Source organism: Piliocolobus tephrosceles, unplaced genomic scaffold (genome assembly GCF_002776525.5).
Source record: "Piliocolobus tephrosceles isolate RC106 unplaced genomic scaffold, ASM277652v3 unscaffolded_35018, whole genome shotgun sequence".
Taxonomy (NCBI): domain Eukaryota; kingdom Metazoa; phylum Chordata; class Mammalia; order Primates; family Cercopithecidae; genus Piliocolobus; species Piliocolobus tephrosceles.
The window spans coordinates 4,009-24,568 of record NW_022318775.1 but is presented as its reverse complement, the minus strand read 5'-3'; the positions used below and the strand labels follow the sequence as shown (position 1 = coordinate 24,568).

Below are 20,560 nucleotides of genomic sequence, written 5' to 3'. Positions count from 1 at the left end.
AGATATTGATGAGTCACCGTGGCCCACCTGGCAGGGCGGCTGGCCCTGTAGCTGCAGTCAGTTCACTCCCTCCTTCCCACCATCCAGAGCACAGCCCTGGTGCAGGCATGGCTGAGGCAGGTGACCAGAGCACAAGTCAGGGGCATTTTCCAAGGCCCAGTCTCCCTGCCATCCTCTATTGTATGGATCTCCAGAGGGCCCATGGATTCCAACTGGGATTTGTGGAAAAGGCATTCAGAAGGAGTGGGAGGTTGGTCAGAGGAGATACCTAAATGTGAGACTCAGAAACAGGGAAAGTAGAATGGGATTCAATCACGGGGTCACCAGGATGCCCAGGGGCATCATCAGACACAGGACTAGGATGAGGGAGTCTGCTGAATTCAGACAGGAAGCTTGTCTCAGGTGATCAATAATCCATTTCTTGTAGAAACTAACTTCTGTGTAAACTCCAGGATATCCTTTGTGACTGCAGCCAACGCCCCAGCTCACAATCCCCACCTGGAACCATGTGCCATTTAATTCACAGACCAGGGGCCCCCCAGAATCTCCCTGGAAAAAGAAAGATAGTCACTGTAGGAAAGCAATAGAATCCACATCAGAACGGGCTAATTGCACTGCAATGGGCTGCAGAGCTAGGCACTCAGGAGGCTTCCCCAGGAACCCCTAAGACCCTCCCCTAGGCTTAGGTATCTGTCAATAAGAGATGTGAGAATTGACAATTTCCAATAAACCAAAATCATGTACCTACTAAAAAGGTGTGTTCCAAAAGACAGAATATACATAATGAAATCGTGCCTACTCTGAGACAATAATGAGTCAAGTGCTTACCTGAGTACACTGCCTGCCACACAGAAGGGGCTCAAGACATGGAGCATGTATTGTTGGTGGGACCTGCCTGATTCACCCCTCCTCCCACTCCAGGCTGTGTCAGCTGCTCTCTCCTGAAGGATCAGGTAGGCTGCCCAGGAGAGCCTTGGTGGCTTGTCCTCATGTCCCATTACCATGAATAAGGGTAACGGAGAGGCTAGGAGATAACCCAGGCCCTATTGGCTGGGGATGAGGAAGTTTTGAGGAGACAACTACAGTGCTGAGGTAGCAAGAGGCCCATCAACTGACCTGACAGGAATCCTTCCCTTGGTCATTATAGCCACAGATGGTCCCTTTCTTGACCATTTTATTCCTAATTCTCATCTTTTCCTTGAACACCTTATTACATTTCTCTTGAAGCATAATGCTTAGCTCAGCCTCCTGAAGCTCAGTTACTATCTTTTTTGATGAATCTGCAGAGAGACAATTTACAACTGAGTGGGTCTGCATAAGTGGGACAGGAGAACCCCTTACCCACTCTGCGTCTCAATACCGTGTGTTCATACAGACACCCTCTTAGGCATTGGATATTGTCCCATTTGACAAAGGAAGATATGAGGTCCAATGTTGACATGGGGAGACAAGGACATAAGATCCAAACCAAAACAGGGGAAACAAGAACAGACAGGAAAGGGAAGGCAAGCCATTACCACCCTGAGAAACCAAAACCAAGCATCTGTCACTCTGAATAGTAGTACTAATAGTGACACAGTATCCTGTACATCAGTAAAGCATCTATACTTTCTAGAGCAGGATCACAGACTGTCAGACAGGTAATGGCCCGAAGGTACCAAATCCAGCCTCTCCCCAAGGATAGGAGCCCTACACCTCACTGAAAGGTCTCTGGCCTCTTCTCACACACAGGAAGCTCCTTATCTACCAAGGTAGGTACTTCCTGGGAGGGACACCTTAAAAGGGCAGACAGCTAGCTCATCACCCCCAGAGTTAAAATCCACCCGAGAGAGAACCCACCATGCCTGGCACCCAAATCCCCAGGTCCTGACAAACCAAAAGAATTTCATAGACCAGTTGTTAAAATTATTCCCTGGCAGCATCTACAGCACCCTCCTCCCTGACTTACTAAAAAAAATCTGCCTCCCTGTCCCTCCCTTTAGCTTGTAGATCAACCCCAGGGCACCAAGCAACATTTTCCCTGGTCTGGGGCTGCTGTAGTCTTGCTTCATAGTCTCACCTGTTTCATTCACTTTGCCCCATCCTGTCACCCAGCACTTCGTATCAGCTTGTACCATGAAAGCCTGTTCAGGGAGGCACACAGGCTGGATGTGTGTGGAGTAATTCACAGGGAAGTCAAGCAGAGCAAGGGCAATGTCATTTTCAATTATTCCAAAAGACGTAAAATATCGGTGGATAACGATGTCACGAACTGGGACTACAAGTGCTGCTTTGGAGCGATGATGCACATTTGTGTCTCCCAGCTTCACTGTGTATTCCAGATGACTGCAGGAAGATCCTCCAGGGTCCATACTCTGCTTCCACACCTTCCAGGTGCTTCCCGCCTGGTACCATCTTCCTATGCCAGCCAGCAGCTACCTCCCTCTCTCCAAACCACATCCCTCCAGGACCCCTAACCACTTTAGCCGGTGGTCCCCAGATCAGCTGTGGCAGCAGCAGCACCCAGAAACTTGTTAGAAATGCTAATCCTCAGGTCTCACCCAGACTGGATAAAAACTATGGGGCTGTCACACCCTTTTACAGATGAGGAAGAGGAGGTTCAGGGAGGGGGACAGACTGACTCCAGGTCCCGCAGCCTGATCAGGGCCCAAGCTCTGAGCCCCAAACACTCACCCAGAGATGCAGTGGGCGGCAGTGAGCACCCAGCGCCTGGCAATAAGGGAGCCTCCGCAGATGTGTCTGTTGCTGGTTTGCAGGCTCACCTGCCAGGGCCACTTCCTATCTGGGCTTTGAAATCCTCCAATTATCCTTGCAAACCGCTTGCCGCAGGCTGGGGCAGGTCAATGAAAGGAAGGGACTAAAAGTAACGCTGCTGTAGCACCTTCACCATGAGCCTCAGAACCCTCAAAGCAAGGCCTGCATCCCCTGAGGCTCTTCGGAAAACAGCTGTGTCCTCCTAGGTCTCAGGGAGCCGCTCCGCCCCTGGACAGATCGTGTCCCCTGAGCCCCTCCTCCTCTAGAGCAGGTCCCCTCCGCCTCAAACCAGGCCAGTTCTCTGCGGCTGGGCATGGCCCAGAAGCGTCACCTGACGTTTAATGCTACTGTCCCGTTGGTCCATGTTGATGATAGTGTGTGGGATTGCCAGAGCCTGGTAAGAATCAGACTCACCTGAGGGAAATAACACCGGAGCAGGGGGCACTGCCTTCCCTCTGGACTGACCGGCCGCTGGGGATCCTGGAGCCCCTACAGGTGGCGGCTCCCATCCGCTCGCTCCGGGGTCCTGGCCGCCTGGCCCTGAGGGGAGAGTGGAGTGGAAGAAGAGTGCTACGCCTCCCTGCCCACCCGCCCTGCCCGCCCGGGCCTCGTCGAGCCATGGCTGAAGAAGCAAGAGCCAGGCCAGGATCCCCAGGGAGCTGCCGCCCTGGGACGCCATGGATACTGCCGTCAACCTCAGCCTCTGTCGTGGCGCCGCCTCGCAGCGGTTTCCACGCCTGCCATGCGTTCTGGCGGGAGCCTGGAGCGCCCGCGAGGGACGAGGGGGCGGGGCCGGGCCACCGGACCGTCCGAGGGGCGGGGCCTGGGCGGGGTCGCGCCGTGCAGTCCTGACTCGGATGAGTCCTCTCTCTCTTCGCGGCTCTCCGTGGACTCAGGTTCCTCCACGTCATCTGGCGCCTCCCTGGCATTCAGTGTCTCCTGGCCTAGGTCCCTGGCCTCAGAGTGGCAGCTGTCCAGCCCTTTGTTCATACAAAGACGCGTCCACTACTCTACTCTGGCAGAGCTTCCTCCAGGCCAGGACTTTACCAGAGTCTCCCTCCCTTATTTGTCTGCAGTAAAAATTAAAACTCTTTAACATGCATGTTGCACTTAACATTACTAACCACTGCGTTAGAGACGATACTGCTACCTTTTTGAAAATCAACACCCACATGAAAAGATGTTCAACATTGAGGCAGGATAGATAGACCATGTCCTCGGGACGCAGCAGCCGTGATGACCGTTCCACAATCAAGGCCATAAACCTCAGCATTCGCATTGTAATTGAGCTCATTCAAGCAAAGCTATCTTCAGCAAGAAATTTCCCCTGTAGAGAGCACGCACACTTCGATTTTACCTTTTCTCAAACTGACCCTTTTTTCATTATCATAGTAAAAAGCACACCCCTGGGTGTAGATTTCAGAGGCTGATGAGACATGCGATGTATGCACAAGTATGCACCGCTACTGGGCATGTACACCCATAGGACCACCCAGAACATGCTTACTAATAACACCTCTTTCCACTCCTTATAAATAACCATGTAATACTCCCGTAAAGAGTCTCCCTAGTGCCAGTCTTCGCTGTCTCATCCTTACAAGCAGACCATTCTGAATCATCTCTCTCTCAGAGTGTACTGTCTATTCTGCACTTAACTTTCAAAATATTCTTTTCCCTTTACAATAAATTACTCTATGCTCCATCTCCTTTGCTATGCATCTCTTATTTAAATATTTTTAAACTAAGAAAAGAACCAAAGTATCATAACAGCTGTCAACAACATCATGAGTCAATAACAAAATGGAAATTAAAACCACAATGAGATATCACTACACACCTATCAGACTGGCTGAAATAAATAATGGTGACAACATCAAATGCTGGCATGGATGCAGAGATGTTGGATCACTCATACATTGTGGTGGGAATGTAAACCATTACAGCCACTCTGGAAGACAGATTGGCAGTTTCTTATACAACAAAATAAGCAATTACTATACAACCCAGTAATTATACTCCTGGGTATTTATCCCAGAGAAATAAAGATGTTCACACATACAAACCTGTATAAAAGTTTGTAGTATCTGTACTCACATAGCCAACATCTGGAAACAATCCTATAATGAACAGAATAATGGCCTCCCAAAAATGGCACATTCTAATCCCTGGAACCTGTGAATATTTTACCATACATGGCTAACAAAATGTGATTAAATCAAGCATATTGAGACAGGAGATTATTCTGGATTATCCTGGTGGGCCCAATGTAATACCAAGTATCCTAGAGGGAGGAAAGAGTCAAAGTCAGAGAAAAAGATGTGATGTCAGAAGCAGAGGTCAGAGAGAGAGTTTTGAAGATGCTATACTGCTGACTTCAAAGGTTAAAGAAGGGGCCACAAGCCTAGGAATGCAGCAGCCTTTAGAAACTGGAAATGGCAAAGAGACAGATTTTCCCCTAGAGCCTGCAGAAGGAAGACAACTGGCCAACACCTTGGTTTTAGGACTTCTAACTTCTAAACTACAAGATAACACATTTGGGTTGTTTCAAGCCACTACATTTATGGTAAATTATTACAGCTGTAATAGGAAATGAATACAAACCCTAATGTCCTTCAGTGGGTGAACAGTTAAACAGATTGTGGTACATTCATACCACAGAGTACTACTCAGCAAAAGATAGAATAAAATATCAATAGAGGCAACAACTTGAATGAATTTCCGGGGAATCATGCTGAATCAAAAAAGCCAATCCCAAAAGGTTGCATGCTGTATAGTTCCATTTATATAATACTTTTGAAAAGATAAAATTTGAGAAATGAAAAGCGGATTAGTGATTGTCCAGAGTTAGGGAGGCAGGCATGGTTTTGTAAAGGCAATACAAGGAGTACTCTGGTAATGAAATTGTTTTGTGTCTTGACTATGGTGGTAGAGACTCACACATATGATTAAATTGGATAGAATTATACATACATCTTGACTTGCACACCCTCACAAATTAGCACAAGTAAAACTGGAGAAATCTGAGTAAGATAGATGGATTGTATCAATGTCAATATCCTGGTTGTGATGTGGTACTATCATTTCTCAGGATGTTACCACTGCGGGAACTGGGTAAATGGTATAGAGGATCTCTATTATTATTTCTTACAATTGCATGTGGATCTACTCAATTTCGTAAGTTATGTCAAAAAAATTTTTAAACTTAATTTATAAAACAACACACTTAATCATAAAGCTTTAATAGGATAAAAATTTGGCCAGGCACAGTGGCTCACACCTGTAATCCCAACACTTTGGGAGGCTGATATGGGTGGATGACTGGAGCCAGGAGTTCAAGACCAACATGGGCAACATTGCAAGACCCATTCTTTACAAAAAAATAAAAACTAGCCAGGCATGGTGCTACACACCTGTAGTCCCAGCTTCTCAGGAGGCTGAGGTCGGGGGGATCACCTGAGCCTGGGATGTCGAGGTTGCAGTGAGCCATGATTTCACCACTGCACTGTAGCCTGGGCAACAAAGCAAGACCCTGCCTCAAAATAAAACAAAAGAAATAAAGATAACAGTTTGTATACAGTATTGTTATTGTCTAATCTTGACCCCAGAATATATACTTCTAAAACCAATTAGCCTATCTGATATAAACATTAGCAATATATTATTATTATTAAGGCAAGTTATTTTCATTGTAGAAAAATAAGGAAAAAAAACAAGCAAAACGAAGAGGAAAATCTCATTATCTTCACAATTGGGCACATATTTTGGAGCCCATTTTTTCATATAACAATATATTCTGTTAAAAATCTAAAAAAGCTAAAAAAATTAACATCCGAGTACAATTTGCCATCTTTTCTAGTCATCTTTAGGTGTACTGATCGAACCTTTGTTTATCTCAAAACGTATTAGAATACTTCTTTTGAAGTCATTGTAAATTATTTCCTTGAAGGAGAAACATTCTTTGCTGCAGTCCGATCTCAACATCCAAGTTCTAGATCTTAAGCCATGTCCAGGCAACATTTTTCACAATCTCTGCTGTTTTTCTCCTGTGCAGTTGATGATTTCAATCCAATTACAACCATGTTAAAGAACAGACTTGCTTTGTTTTTTTCAGCATCCAGAACCATATGGGAAGCTATGATTATCTCTTCATAGGTGGATGAACAGATTAACCAATAATTGTAATACAGTGTGATAAGTATCTTGAATGAAAGACATGTTCGATATCTTTTGAAAGCCAATTTTTCAGTGACTATCAACATTTAAAATAACATCCTACCTAGTAATTTCTCTGCTGGTTTATTCTATATAGATATCCTTTCAGAAAACATGCCAAGTATGCCAAAATATATATAACAAGGCCCTGCAGCAACTGTTTGTAATAGTAAAACACCATTTAAAAAAATGTAAATTCTCATCAATAAGACGCTGGTTATAAGGAAATAGCTTCATGACCATGGAGTAGAGAATTATTTCTTATACAAGATACAAAAAACACTGACCATGAAGAAAGACTAATAAATGTGACACCTTTAAATTAAGAACCACTGTTCATCAAAAGGCATCATAAAAATTTGTGGAAAAAATTAAAAGCCACGTGGTGGGGGGAGATATTTGCAACACACATAACCAATTAAAAATCAGTATCCAGAATATCAAAAGAACTGAAAATCACTCACAATATGGCAGATACCTTGAAGGCGCTGCACAAAAGAAGAAATACAAATGGCCAATAGGAGTGACAAAGGAAGATTCAGAAATAAATGCATTTAAAAAATAAATAAGTTTCTTTGTAGGGTGCGAGAAAGTCAGACCTCAGAAGAATTGATTCGTCAAACCTATACAGTGAGCATTTAAAGGAAAAAATGCCACAAAATTACCAAGATCACCAGGCTTAAATGAGTCTGTTCAAACTGAGAACACAGCAACTTTCTCACGTGGCCATCATGTTCACAAAGGTTATAACATATATTGAGACATCAGCAGAGTAAAATTAAGAGATAAAATCATTTTTGTTTTGTCTTGAAGTCTAGGTTTGCAGGAATATTGACAGTTTTATTAGTTTGGTATCACAATTAGATAGGATGCCCCTGTTACATTTTGGTTTATTTCTGGAATCAATCCCCCGACTATGCCATGGAGAAATACTTGGGCATTAGAAGTAAGGTAGAGTGTTAGTTTTTGCTTTTACAGACCCCCATTGTGGTAAAGTTCCTTCGATTAGGGCAAATTTCACCAAATGAGTTGCTTAGAAATTTTCTGATTCCATACCATTAATTCAAGAGTTCTGTATTACTCAACCAGTTTATTTACAAAGGAATAACAAAAGGTATTGTTTAATACATAAAGACCTCTGTGACAGACTGCAAAAATGACCACAATACTTTGCAGTTCCTCCTGTCAAGAGACGGAGTCAGGCTGTGGTATAAGCAGCCTTGTCACCTGGGGTATATGACCTGGCAAATACCATGGTGCTAGAGTTTGCCATGGTTAATTAAAATGCTGTAAAGAGTCTCTGATATGTCATACCTAGAGAGTCACAGTGTAGATCTCTCAGTTCTGGAGCAAGATCATACCATCTGCAGCAAAGAAACTACATTATTTGAAAAGCAACTCCTGACACACTACTAAACCCTAAAGGAAACTAAGTGCCAGACCACAAAACATTAAGTGACCAAGAAACTGGAGCTTCCTATCATAAGGTAGATATTTAGTCAGACTCACCAAGTCATAGACTCAATTGGACTAAACAGCAATCCATCATTCAATGGAAGTGATACTTTGGGACTGGATTATGACAGGTCTTGAAGACACAAGTAAGTTACACAAAGAGATGAACTAGACCCCCATGTCACCTGTTTGTGATGCATTGAAATGTCTCCCTCAGTTTACACTCATAGCCTTATGGGGAGCATCCTAGCTAAATTAGGAGGAAAAACCTGTGCTTGGTTCAAAAATGAACTCAAAATCCTGTGCCATCTGAAGATAGGCTGCTATTGCATTCTATCCCTGTATTAGTCAGGGTTCTCTAGAGGGACAGAACTAATAGGATTTTATATATATATATTTATTTGTGTGTATGTGTGTGTGTGTATGTGTGTGTGTGTGTGTGTATATATATATATATATATGGGAGCTTATTAAGGAATATTAACTCACACAATCACAAGGTCCCACAGTAGTCCGTCTACAAGCCAAGGAGCAAGGATAAGTCAATCTAAGTCCTAAAACTGAAGAACACGGAGTCCAATGTTTGAGGGCAGGAAGCATCCAGCACAAGACAAAGATGTGGGCTGGGAGGCTAGGCCAGTCTAGTCTTTTCACGTTTTTCTGCCTACTTTATATGCAGCCATGCTGGCAGCTGATTAGATGATGCCCACCCAGATTAAGGGTGGGTCTCCCTTTCCCAGCCCGCTGACTCAAATGTTAATCTCCTTTGGCAACACCCTCACAGACACACCCAGGACCAATACTTTGCATCCGTCAATACAATCAAGTTGACACTTAGTATTAGCCATCACAAGTCCACCCCTTGTTTACTTGAACCCATATGCATCTCCTGAGTTCATACATAATTTTCAGATAAAGATAATAATAAGGTTATAATTACACCTAGCACAATACAGCTATCCTTTGTACAACTGGAAACACACCAATCCCCAACCCAAATACTGTTAAATAAAGTTAGCAATACTTAAATGTTGATATGAAGTGAATAAATCTTATGTCACGTTGATAAAGGAAAAAGGAAATAAAATTATATTTTCTTAGTGCGAGTGTGTACAAACATGTTTTTAACAAAAGGAGGAAATACTCATGACAGTTACAGTCCTTATTTCTGCAGCTGGTCACGTGATCATAACTGGTATTGATGACTACCTTCTTCTACTACCCATTCTGTATTCCCTTTGCCTTGCCTTCAGCAAGCACCGCAGCAGGTCATGGCTTTTTTCCTGGTGGAGTGACCCAAACCTTCATTCCTGAAGGGTCTGGGCCATTTGCAATCTTCCCTGGATTGCGTTGTTGTAGTTTCCCATTGACTTTACTCACAGGGTGGTAATACTAAGAGACACCCTAATGGATCTCCTGTATTCCATACATACTCTTTCTTATCTTCATTGTGGAGTAGTAGACTGATTTCATCTTGATAGTTCGAGTCAATCACCTCAGCCAACACTGTAACTCTCTTCTTAGCCTGTTGACTTAAAGATAGGAGGAGCCCAAAGTGTCCAGGTGGCAATCTTAACTTCCAGTTTAATGGAATCATTGTTGTGTCTGCTGGTGGCAGCATTCCTCCCTCTGGAACTAAGACCTCTAGGCCAGCAGAATGTAATGCTGCAGGAACTGGAAGCAAAAATTTTGCTAGTGGATCATTAGGGGTGATGGTGAGTGGTGCCACTTCTACTTCCACCCCTTGACTCCTGGACCAGTGAAACCTGGCTATGGGAGAAACAGTATCATGTATTAGATTCTGACTCAGAGCATACAAGGCCTTCTGGAGAACTTTGCCCCAGCCCTGCAAAGTATTGTCACCTAGTTGGCATTGCAATTGTGACTTCAAAAGGCCATTCTACCATTCTATCAACCTAGCTGCTTTAGGATGATGGAGAACATGGTAAGATCAGTGAATTTCATGAGCATGAGCTCACTGCCACACTCCTTTAGCTGTTAAGTGAGTGCCTTGGTCAGAGGCAATGCTGTGTGGAATACCATGACAGCGGATAAGGCATTCCGTGAGTCCATGGATGGTAGTCTTGGCAGAAGCATTGCATGCAATGGCAAACCCATTTCTGGAGTTAGTGTCTATTCCAGTGAGGATAAATCTCTGCCCTTTCCATAAGGGAAGAGGTCCAATATAATCAACCTACCACAAGGTAGCTGGCTGATCACCATGAGGAATGGCGCCATATCGAGGGCTCAGTATCAGTCTCTGCTGCTGGCAAATTGGGCACTCAGCAGTGGCCATAGCCAGGTCAGCCGTGGTGAGTGGAAGTCCACGTTGCTGAGCCCATACATAACCCAAATCCCTGCCGCCATGGCCACTTTGTTCATGAGCCCACTGGATGATGACAGGGGTGGCTGGAGAAAGAGGCTGGTGTCCACAGAACAGGTCATCCTATCCACTTGATTATTAAAATTCTCCTTTGCTGAGATCACCTGTTGGTGAGCACTCACACAGGATACAAATATCTTGACAGTTTTTGACCACTAGGGAAGTCTATCCATATACCTCTTCCCCAAATTTCTTTGTCATCAATTTTCCCAATCATGCTTCTTCCAAGTACCTGACCATCCAGCCAAACCATTGGCTACAGCCCATGAATCAGTATATAATCGCACATCTGACCATTTCTCCTTCCACGGAAAGTGCACGACCAGGGGCACTGCTTGAAGTTCTGCCCACTGGGAAGATTTCCCTTCACCCCTGTCCTTCAGGGATGTCCTAGAAAGGGGTTGTAGTGCTATAGATGTCCACTTTCTGGTGGTGTCTGCATATTGTGCAGAACTGTCTGTGAAGCAGGCCCTAATCTTCTCTTCCTCTGTCAACTGACTGTTGGGGTCCGCATGTTTCCTAAACAAAGGAAGGAACACACAAGACAACACAAGACAAGACAAACATGGCAGCCACCCCAAACGACACGCTCCGCTTTATTTTATACAGTCGTTTGTGGAATGCTACCAAGTCACAAGACCCATTGTTGTTTTTCTGACCTTTCCCTGACTTTCTGGATTTTCGAGAAACAAGCCCCCAGGGCCTGCTGTTTTCAGCTGGCTCCTTTGTCCTCCCTGTTTGCAGGGAAGGAACACCCTGCTTCGTTTGCAAGAGCAGGACTTATCAGGAATGTCTTGTTTGCAAGCACGTAGTCCTCTACAACTGACCACAGGAAACTCCTCATGAGGCCATCAGTGCAGGCTGGGGGAGAGAAGGCAGGGTGGCAGGAGTGGAAACTATGGGCATTCGAACGACTTCCTCGTGTAACTTACTGTGCCTTCAGGACCTTCTCGAGCCTAATCACGTATATACCACTTCAATTTGATGATGGAATGCTGCTGTGCACAACCCACTTTATGGCTAGAAAGCACTCAGTTCATGATCGGCAGTTCAGGTCACATGGTGACTTGATGACCCATAGTCAAACATTCAGTTTCCACCAAAGCCTAGTAACAGGCCAAGAGCCGACTCTCAAAAGGACAGTAGTTATCTGCAGAAGATGGCAGGGCCTTGCTCCAAAATCCTAGAGGCCTCTGTTGTGATTCACCTATGGGGGCCTGCCAGAGGCTCCAAACAGCAACCCTGTCTGCCACTGACACCTCAAGCACCATTGGATCTGCTGGGTCATATGGCCCAAGTGGCAGAGCAGCTTGCACAGCAGCCTGGACCTGTTGCAGAGCCTTCTCTTGTTCTGGACCCCACTCAAAACTGGCATCCTTTCAGGTCACTCGATAAATGGGTCAGAGTGACACACCCAAATGAGGAATATGTTGCCTCCAAAATCCAAATAGACCCACTAGGCAGTGTGCCTCTTCCTTGGTTGTAAGGGGGCCAAATGCAGCTACGTATCCTTCACCTTAGAAGGAATATCTCAATAGGCCCCACACCACTGAACCCCTAAAAATTTTACCAAGGTAGAAGGTCCCTGAATTTTAGTTGGATTTATTTCCCATCCTCTGGCACGTAAATGTCTCACCAATAAGTCCAGAGTGTTTGCTACTTCTTGCTCACTGGATCCAATCAGCATGTCATCAACGTCATGTACCAGTGTGGTATCCTGCAGAAACAGAAAGCAATCAAGGGCTCTCCAAATAAGATTACGACACAAAGCCAGAGAGTTGATACACCCCTGAGGGAGGATAGTAAAGGTATATCACTGGCCTTGCCAGCTGAAGGCAACTTGCTTCTGGTGGGCCTTATGGACAGGAATGGAGAAAAAGGCATTTGCCAAGTCAATGGCTGCATACCTGGTACCAGGAGATGTGCTAATTTGCTTAAACAATGAAAGCACATCTGGTACAGCAGCTGCAACTGGAGTCACCACTTGGTTAAGCTTATGATAATCTGCTATCATTCTCCAAGATCCATCTGTCTTCTGCACAGGCCAAATGGGAGAGTTGAACAGGGATGTGGTGGGAATCACCACCCCTGCATCTTCAAGTCTTTGATGGTGGCACTGATCTCTGTAGTCCCTCCCGGGATGCAATGTTGTTTTTGATTTACTATTTTTCTAGATAGAGGCAGCTCTAATGGCTTCCATTTGGCCTTTCCCACAATAATAGCCCTCGCCCTACCAGTCAGGGAGCCAATGTGGGAGTTCTGTCAGCTGCTAAGTATGTCTATGCCAATTATGCATTCTGGCACTGGGGTAATGACCACAGGATGAGTCCAGGGACCCACTGGACTGAGGTCAGACTTGAGCTAAAACTCCACTAATTACCTGACCTCCATAAGTCCCTACTTTAACTGGAGGACCACAATGACATTTTGGATACCCTGGAATCAGTGTCGGCTCAGAACCAGTGTCCAGTAGTCCCTGAAATATCTGATCATTTCCCTTTCCCCAATGCACAGTTACCATGGTAAAAGGCCGTAGGTCTCCTTGGGGAAGGATGGGAGAAATATTAACGGCATAAGTTGTCAGTAGTGTAATGGGGTCTTTCCTCAAGGGGACCCAGCCTCCCCTTCATTCAAGGGGTTCTGGGTCTGTAAACTGGCTCAAGTCTGGAAATTGATTGAGGGGCCATGATTCTCTGTGTTTATAATTCAAATTAGTCTGTTATCCATCCGACCTAGAATTTTCTGCTTATATAAATTAAGTAGGAATATAGTAGGCTTCCTATCAATTTCACTTCTAGAAACACCTTGATTAATTACCCAATGCCAGAACTCCACATGAGTCAGACCATTCTGATTGCTGCTTTGCCTCTGCTGTTCATTACAGTAGCTATGCCCAACTTGCCTTTGATGGTTAAGTGCCACCACTTGGCCCCTACCACCTTGAGATCCAATTATTCCCACTGTATTTAAATTTTGTAATTTAGTGACTGCAGTTCCCACTGTTAGATCTGACATACAGAGAAGAGCACTTACAGGGCCCTTCAAAGACACAGGTACTAACCTCACGAATCTATTTCACAAGGCATTGATCAAGGGTATATCCTCTGGACCCTCCCAGCTGGGATGAGTAGGTCTAAAGTGACTAATCCACTCCACCATCTCAATCTCCCTAAGCCTTTGGACGCCTTCCTCTATATTAAACCAAGGGAGATCAGGCATTTCCAGCTCCCTCACAGTGGGCCATCTTTTAATGCATATTTCAGCTAACCAAGCAAATAAACTATTAGAACCTTTTTTTTTTTTTTTTTTTTTAGATGGAGTCTTGCTCTGTCACCCGAGCTGGAGTGCAGTGGCCGGATCTCAGCTCACTGCAAGCTCCGCCTCCCGGGTTTACGCCATTCTCCTGCCTCAGCCTCCTGAGTAGCTGGGACTACAGGCGCCCGCCACCTCACTCGGCTAGTTTTTTGTATTTTTTAGTAGAGACGGGGTTTCACAGTGTTAGCCAGGATGGTCTCGATCTCCTGACCTCGTGATCCGCCCATCTCGGCCTCCCAAAGTGCTGGGATTACAGGCTTGAGCCACCGCGCCCGGCCAGAACCTTATTTTAACTCACTGAGCTGCAACTTTAAATGCAGAGTCCCTACTTAGTGTGCCCAAATCAATAAATTCATCCTGATCCAACTCTATGTGCCTTCCACCATTATCCCATACCCTTAATATCCATTCCCATGCATGTTCTCCGGATTTCTGCTTATATAAATTAGAAAACTCAAGTAGTTATTTTCAAGTGTAGTGCACCTTCTCATGGGTCACACTCTCAACCTCACCTCTAAGGGCCCACCAGGACTAGTTATAGGTCTAGTTATAGGTCTAGAAGCAAATGGGGGTATTGGGGGTGGCTCCTGAGGAGAATCAACATTACCTTGTCTGGCAAATGTCTCAGAAGAGGCCATCACTGTTGCCTCAGGCAGCACAGGGTTTATCTCCTTAGACAAAAGTGGAAAGGCTGGTGGCAACACGGGTCAGGGAGGGGATGTTGCCACTACTGGGGATAGGAAAGCTTTTCTTCTGGCCAAAAAAGTTCAGCAGAGTTTACAAATTCGGTGTCCCCAGCTTCATCAGGGTCCTCTTACAAGTCTCCATTCCAAGTTGCAGGGTCCCATTCTTTTCCAATCAATGCCCTCACTTTAACAGTAGACACCTGGCGAGACTGTGCATGCACATTTCATTGCAGGTCAGCCACTCACATGATAAGAGCTTATGTCTGCTTTTTCACAATTTCAGCTCTTTCTCTACAAGAGACACACAGGACAATCTTAGCAGATTTGAGGCTCAGTATCTGCTTCTGAAACTGGGAGTTAGAATCCCTGAGTTCATCATTCTCTTTCATCACTTTGTCCACTGAAATTAAAAACAAACAACCAGCTTCATTTTGTTTCTTGGCTCTCCACATATGGTCAAAGGTATTGTGTATAGAGTCACTAAAGTCCTTGCCTCTCATGAGCTGTGAATCAGGAGTGTCAAATGTATTTATTTTGCGTAACTCTCTAAACAGTTCATGCCAAGGACTATCAGTGTTCTCCATACTATTAGAAGTAGAGTCTTGCCGGGTGCGGTAGCTCGTGCCTATAATCCCAGCACTTTGGGAGGCCAAGGCAGGCAGATCACAAGGTCAGGAGTTCGAAACCAGCCTGACCAACATGGTGAAACCTTGTCTCTACTAAAAATATTTTTAAAATTAGCCGGGCTTGGTGGCCACTGCCTGTAATCCCAGCTACTCGGGAGGCTGGGGCAGGAGAATCTCTTGAATCTGGGAGGCAGAGGTTGTAGTGAGCCAAGATCGTGCCACCACACTCCAGCCTGGGCAACAGGGTAAGACGCCATCTCAAAAAAAAAAAAAGTTTAGAAGTAAAGTCCTTCGCATTGTTGTGTCTAATTATATTAAGCAGCCAATTCCAGAAACCCCAAAACCAATGAAATAACTCCTTCCTTAATGTTCTGTTCCTTTAGAACCACTCCTGGTACCAAAATCTATGTTAGTCAGGGTTCTAGACAGGAGACATATATATATATGGAGTTTGTTAACTCACACAATCACAAGGTCCCACAATAAGCCATCTGCAAGCTGAGGAGCAAGAAAAGCCAGTCCAAGTCCTAAAACTGAAGAACTTGGAGTCTGATGTTCAAGGACAGGAAGCATCCAGCACAAGAGAAAGATATGGGCTGGGAAGCTAGACCAGTCTAGTCTTTTCATGTTTTTTCTGCCTGCTTTATATTCTAGCTGTCTTGGCAGCTGATTAAATGATGCCCACCCAGATTAAGGGTGAGTCTGCCTTTCCCAACCCACTGACTGAAATGTTAATCTCCTTTGGCAATAGCCTCACAGACACACCCAGGACCAATACTTTGCATCCTTCGGTCCAATGAAGTTGACACTCAGTGTCAACCATCACAATCCCCCATTCATGAGTGTCCCTAAAAGACAGTGGCGAGGGGAAACCCTGTACATAGAGTTTCACACAGTACACCTGGTCATCAACTTGCTGTAAAGGGAGAAGTGGCCTGAGTAAGAATATATATGGAGCCTCAAGCAGTGAAGAATGGCTTGTCTGGTTGGTTGGGCCTTAGAGCAAAACTCAAACATTTGGGGAAGAAGCACATGGCTAGACCTATAGGAGTGAGTATAATAGGTGTGGCTTTTTAAAATCTCATACCAATGCCCACCAATGGGTATCTGCTGAAGAGGAAGCACTCAACGTTGAACCAGGTGGATAGGATGACTCCTCCAGTAGAGCTCAGCTAGCGCCTGTCCTTGTCAACCTCTGCACTACACACTGTGCTCAGGAAAAGAATATAATTGTGTTGGCAGGATTGGAGACTATTCATTCACCCAATAAAACAGCACGAGTTTCCTCTGAACAAAGGTGATCTAGCTACTACTGCTCTGAATGTCTAATCTGTCAGCAACAGAGAGCAATGACAAGCCTTTGATGTGCTACATTCCTGAAGGAAACCAACTAGCTATTTGGTAGGAAGATGATTATATCAACCCCCTTCTACCCTGGAGGGCCAACATCTCATCCTTAGTGGGGTTCATATGTATTATAAATAAATAAATATATATATATATCTTATAAATAATCTTTGTAAAAATTATTAATTTATTATTTATCTTTTAATGCACATGCATTTAATTATTTTGTGTGATGAAATGGCAAGTATGCATAAAGCACTGCTGCTGTACACAGAAGTATGATGCTGACTCAAGAAAACACATGTGCAGTTGTTTGAGTTGTGAACTGAACTAGCTGGTTTTATCATGGGACATCATTTTTACTTTCAAAGAATGAATCATAATAGAACTATTGTTATTTTGACCTAAGTATTTGGCAGGCATTTTCTCAAAAATAAACTAAGTTAGAATCTGTGACTTTAAGAAAAATGACTGACAGTATTTGTTGCCAATGTTAAAATTTGAGCTTTCAAGTGAAAATTTGAATTTTGGAAAATTTGTATGTGCTACCATGAACACAACAGCTTTCCAATCATTAAAGACTTTTCTGATGACAGTGGTGATAATCTGAGTGAAGGCAATTCTTTTCTGATATTGTACAGTACTCTATAATGAAATGTGTCAACTTTCAGAAAATCTGCATAACTAAGTAAACCAATATTTTCCAATGATTTTACAAAGTTATGCATAGGTAAAAGGCCCATTCAAAATGAAGGGTCAACAGATTTTAATGTAATGAGTACAAAAGTTCAGTTTTATATTCTACATTATGGGTTTTTCTTTTCTGCCACATGGTCAGGCTGCAAATTTTCCAAATTTTTATGTTCTGCTTCCCTTTTAAACATAAGTACTAATTTCAGATTATCTCTCTATGAATGCATATGGCTGACTCTACACTTTCAGAAAAAAACAGGTCACCTCTTGAACACTTTGCTGCTTAGAAATTTCTTCCACCAGATACCCTAAATCATCTCTCTCAATTTCACAGTTCCAGAGATCTCTAGGACAGGGACAAAATGCCACCAGTCTCTTTGCTGAAGCACAGCAAGAGTGATCTTTACTCCAGTTCCCAATAAGTTCCTCATCTCCATCTGAGACCACTTCAGCCTGGACTTCACTGTCCATATCACTATCAACATTTTGGTCAAAAGCCATTCAACAAGTCTCTAGGGAGTTCCAAACTTTCCCACATCTTCCTGTCTTCTTCTGAGCCCTCCAAACTGTTCCAACCTCTGTGTGCTACCCAGTTCCAAAGTTGCTTCCACATTTTCAGGTTATCTTTATAGCATTACCTCACTATTCCAGTACCAATTTTCTGTATTAGTCCATTTTCACACAGCTAAAAAGAACTACCTGAAACTGGGTAATTTACAAACAAAAGAGGTTTAATTGACTCACAATTTCACATGACTGGGGAGGCCTCAAGAAACTTACAATTATGGTGGGAGACAAAGGAGAAGCAAGGCACAGCTTACATGGTGGCAGGAGAGAGAGCAAGCAAATGGGGAACTGCCAAACATTTTTAAACCACCAGATCTCGTGAGAATTCATTCACCATCATGAGAACAGCATGGGAGAAACCACTACCATGATCCACTCACCTCCTACCAGGTTCCACCGTAGACACACAGGGATTACAATTCAAGATGAGATTTGGGTGGGGACACAGAACCAAATATCAGCTACCTTATCCTTGATATTAAGGTGTGAATCTTGTAGGATCTCTACTGATCACCCAAGTATTTAGTGAGATCCTTCCTCTCTGGTTGGATGAAACTTGAATGTCTCCCGGTACTGCGTGAGTTCTGAGAATCGCTGAACTTATGGCTCCCTGGCATTTGTCCTTTGCCTAGTCACCTGGAAATTTACCCTATTCATGTGGAAATTAACATTCAGCCAAAGCCTAAAAGGGAGTGCTCTGCAGATTTCTGGAACTTTCTCTGCTTATCTTCACCCTACATAGTATGATTTGGGAAACTTTTCTATATATAGCTAAATAGTAAATATTTGAGGCTTTGTGGGCCACACATAGTCTCTGCTATATTCTTTTTTAAAAAACAAGTCTTTCAAAAGTGTATAAATCATTCTTATCTTAGACCTATACAAAAAAAGACTATGTCTTAAATTGGTCCACAACCATAGTCTGCCAACCTCTGCTCTACAGTATTCTCATCTGCAAACTCCAGATACCTAGCCTTCCTGAACTCAAATATCTGTCTCCTTCACTTAGTGATATCAGTGTTCTGTTGGGTTTCCCTCTCTGTGCCATCTGAAAATTGCCTCCACAAAGGAGGCCAATATAATTACAGAACTCACTTCACTTGTTTTCCTTCTCTCTAGGATCACAGTAATATATTGGCTATTGTCCTAATATCTGAAGTTATTAAAATAAATAACTGAATAAAATAACTCTAAATAAAATAAAATAAATAACTCAGAATAAAATAATTCTGTCCAGTTTTTTCTAATTGTTTATAATGGGAAAGCAAGTTCTTTAGTGAATATTCCTTAATGGCCCTACAATACTATTTTGTGTCTTTTAAAAAATAGATAATAGAATTATCAAGACCGGCTCAGTTGGGGAGACCCTAACCCAGCAGCACTAGAGGAATTAAAGACACACACAGAAGTATAGAGACGTGAAGTGGGAAATCAGGAGTCTCACAGCCTTCAGAGCTGAGAGCCCCAAACAGAGACTTACCCACATATTTATTAACAGCAAACCAGTCATTAACATTGTTTCTATAGATATTATATAAACTAAAAGTATCCCTTATGGGAAACGAAGGGACAGGCCAAATTAAAGGAATAGTTTGGGCTAGTTAACTGCAGCAGGAACATGTCCTTAAGGCATAAATCGTTCACGCTATTGTTTGTGGCTTAAGAATGCCTTTAAGCAGTTTTCTGCTCCAGGCGGTCCGGGTGTTCCTTGCCCTCATTCCCGTAAACCCACAACCTTCCAGCTCAGGCGTTAGGGCCATTATGAACATGTTACAGTGCTGCAGAGATTTTGTTTATGGCCAGTTTTAGGGCCAGTTTATGACCAGATTTTGGGGGGCTTGCTTCCAACATGTCCCCCTTCTCTGATTTGCAAAGAGATAAAAGCAAGGGCAGCTTTGTCACAGTGAGCTACTTCTCACAGGAGTCGGGATCCGCATCTGCAGACTACGCAAAGACAAACAACACAGATTAAAAGCACAGTCATCATTGATGAGCTTCCAAGTGTTTCTATCCATTTTAATGGGTTGCTAGCTGCTAATTTGTCTGCAGCTCCTTTAAGCACTCCAGTTTCTGGCATTAAGGTCAGGTGTGCCTGGGATGCTTTAAATATTTGTTCTTTTAATTTTAAATCCTTATGTTAAGCGCCTAGAGAGGGCCATTATGAACATGTTACAGTGCTGCGGAGGTTTTGTTTATGGCCAGTTTTGGGGCCAGTTTATGGCCAGATTTTGGGGGGCTTGCTCCCAACATAGAATAATGCTTGGACTAATTTCTAGGTCTCTTGATCTGAAATTTCCACATCACTCTTTTTGTTTTTAAAAAAATGCCTAACCAAAGACTAGAGTTAGCCCAGATTTTGATAAATTCCTAATCAATCTGGTGATGAAGTTATCTCGGAATCTCTTTGGTTGCTCCCTTCTCCTCCCATACCCCTTGCTGTGAGACATCTGACTTTCTTAGATAAGGCAATCACATAGAAATGTAGGAAAGAAAAGAAGTTGGGTAACTTCAGAATCTTCATT

General features: G+C 43.7%; 1 protein-coding gene across 1 annotated transcript; it reads right to left on the bottom strand.

Annotated features, from left to right (window-relative positions):
- Positions 1-312: 312 nt before the first annotated feature.
- On the bottom strand, positions 313-3,515 carry LOC111555549 (serine protease 44). Its single transcript, XM_023231736.2, has 5 exons — positions 3,169-3,515; positions 2,674-2,830; positions 2,060-2,325; positions 1,117-1,280; positions 313-549 (listed from the first exon to the last, which is right to left on the bottom strand). The coding sequence occupies exons 1-5, from the start codon at positions 3,431-3,433 to the stop codon at positions 313-315; spliced, it is 1,089 nt and encodes a 362-aa protein (XP_023087504.1). The 5' UTR covers positions 3,434-3,515.
- Between the last annotated feature and the right edge of the window lie 17,045 nt (positions 3,516-20,560).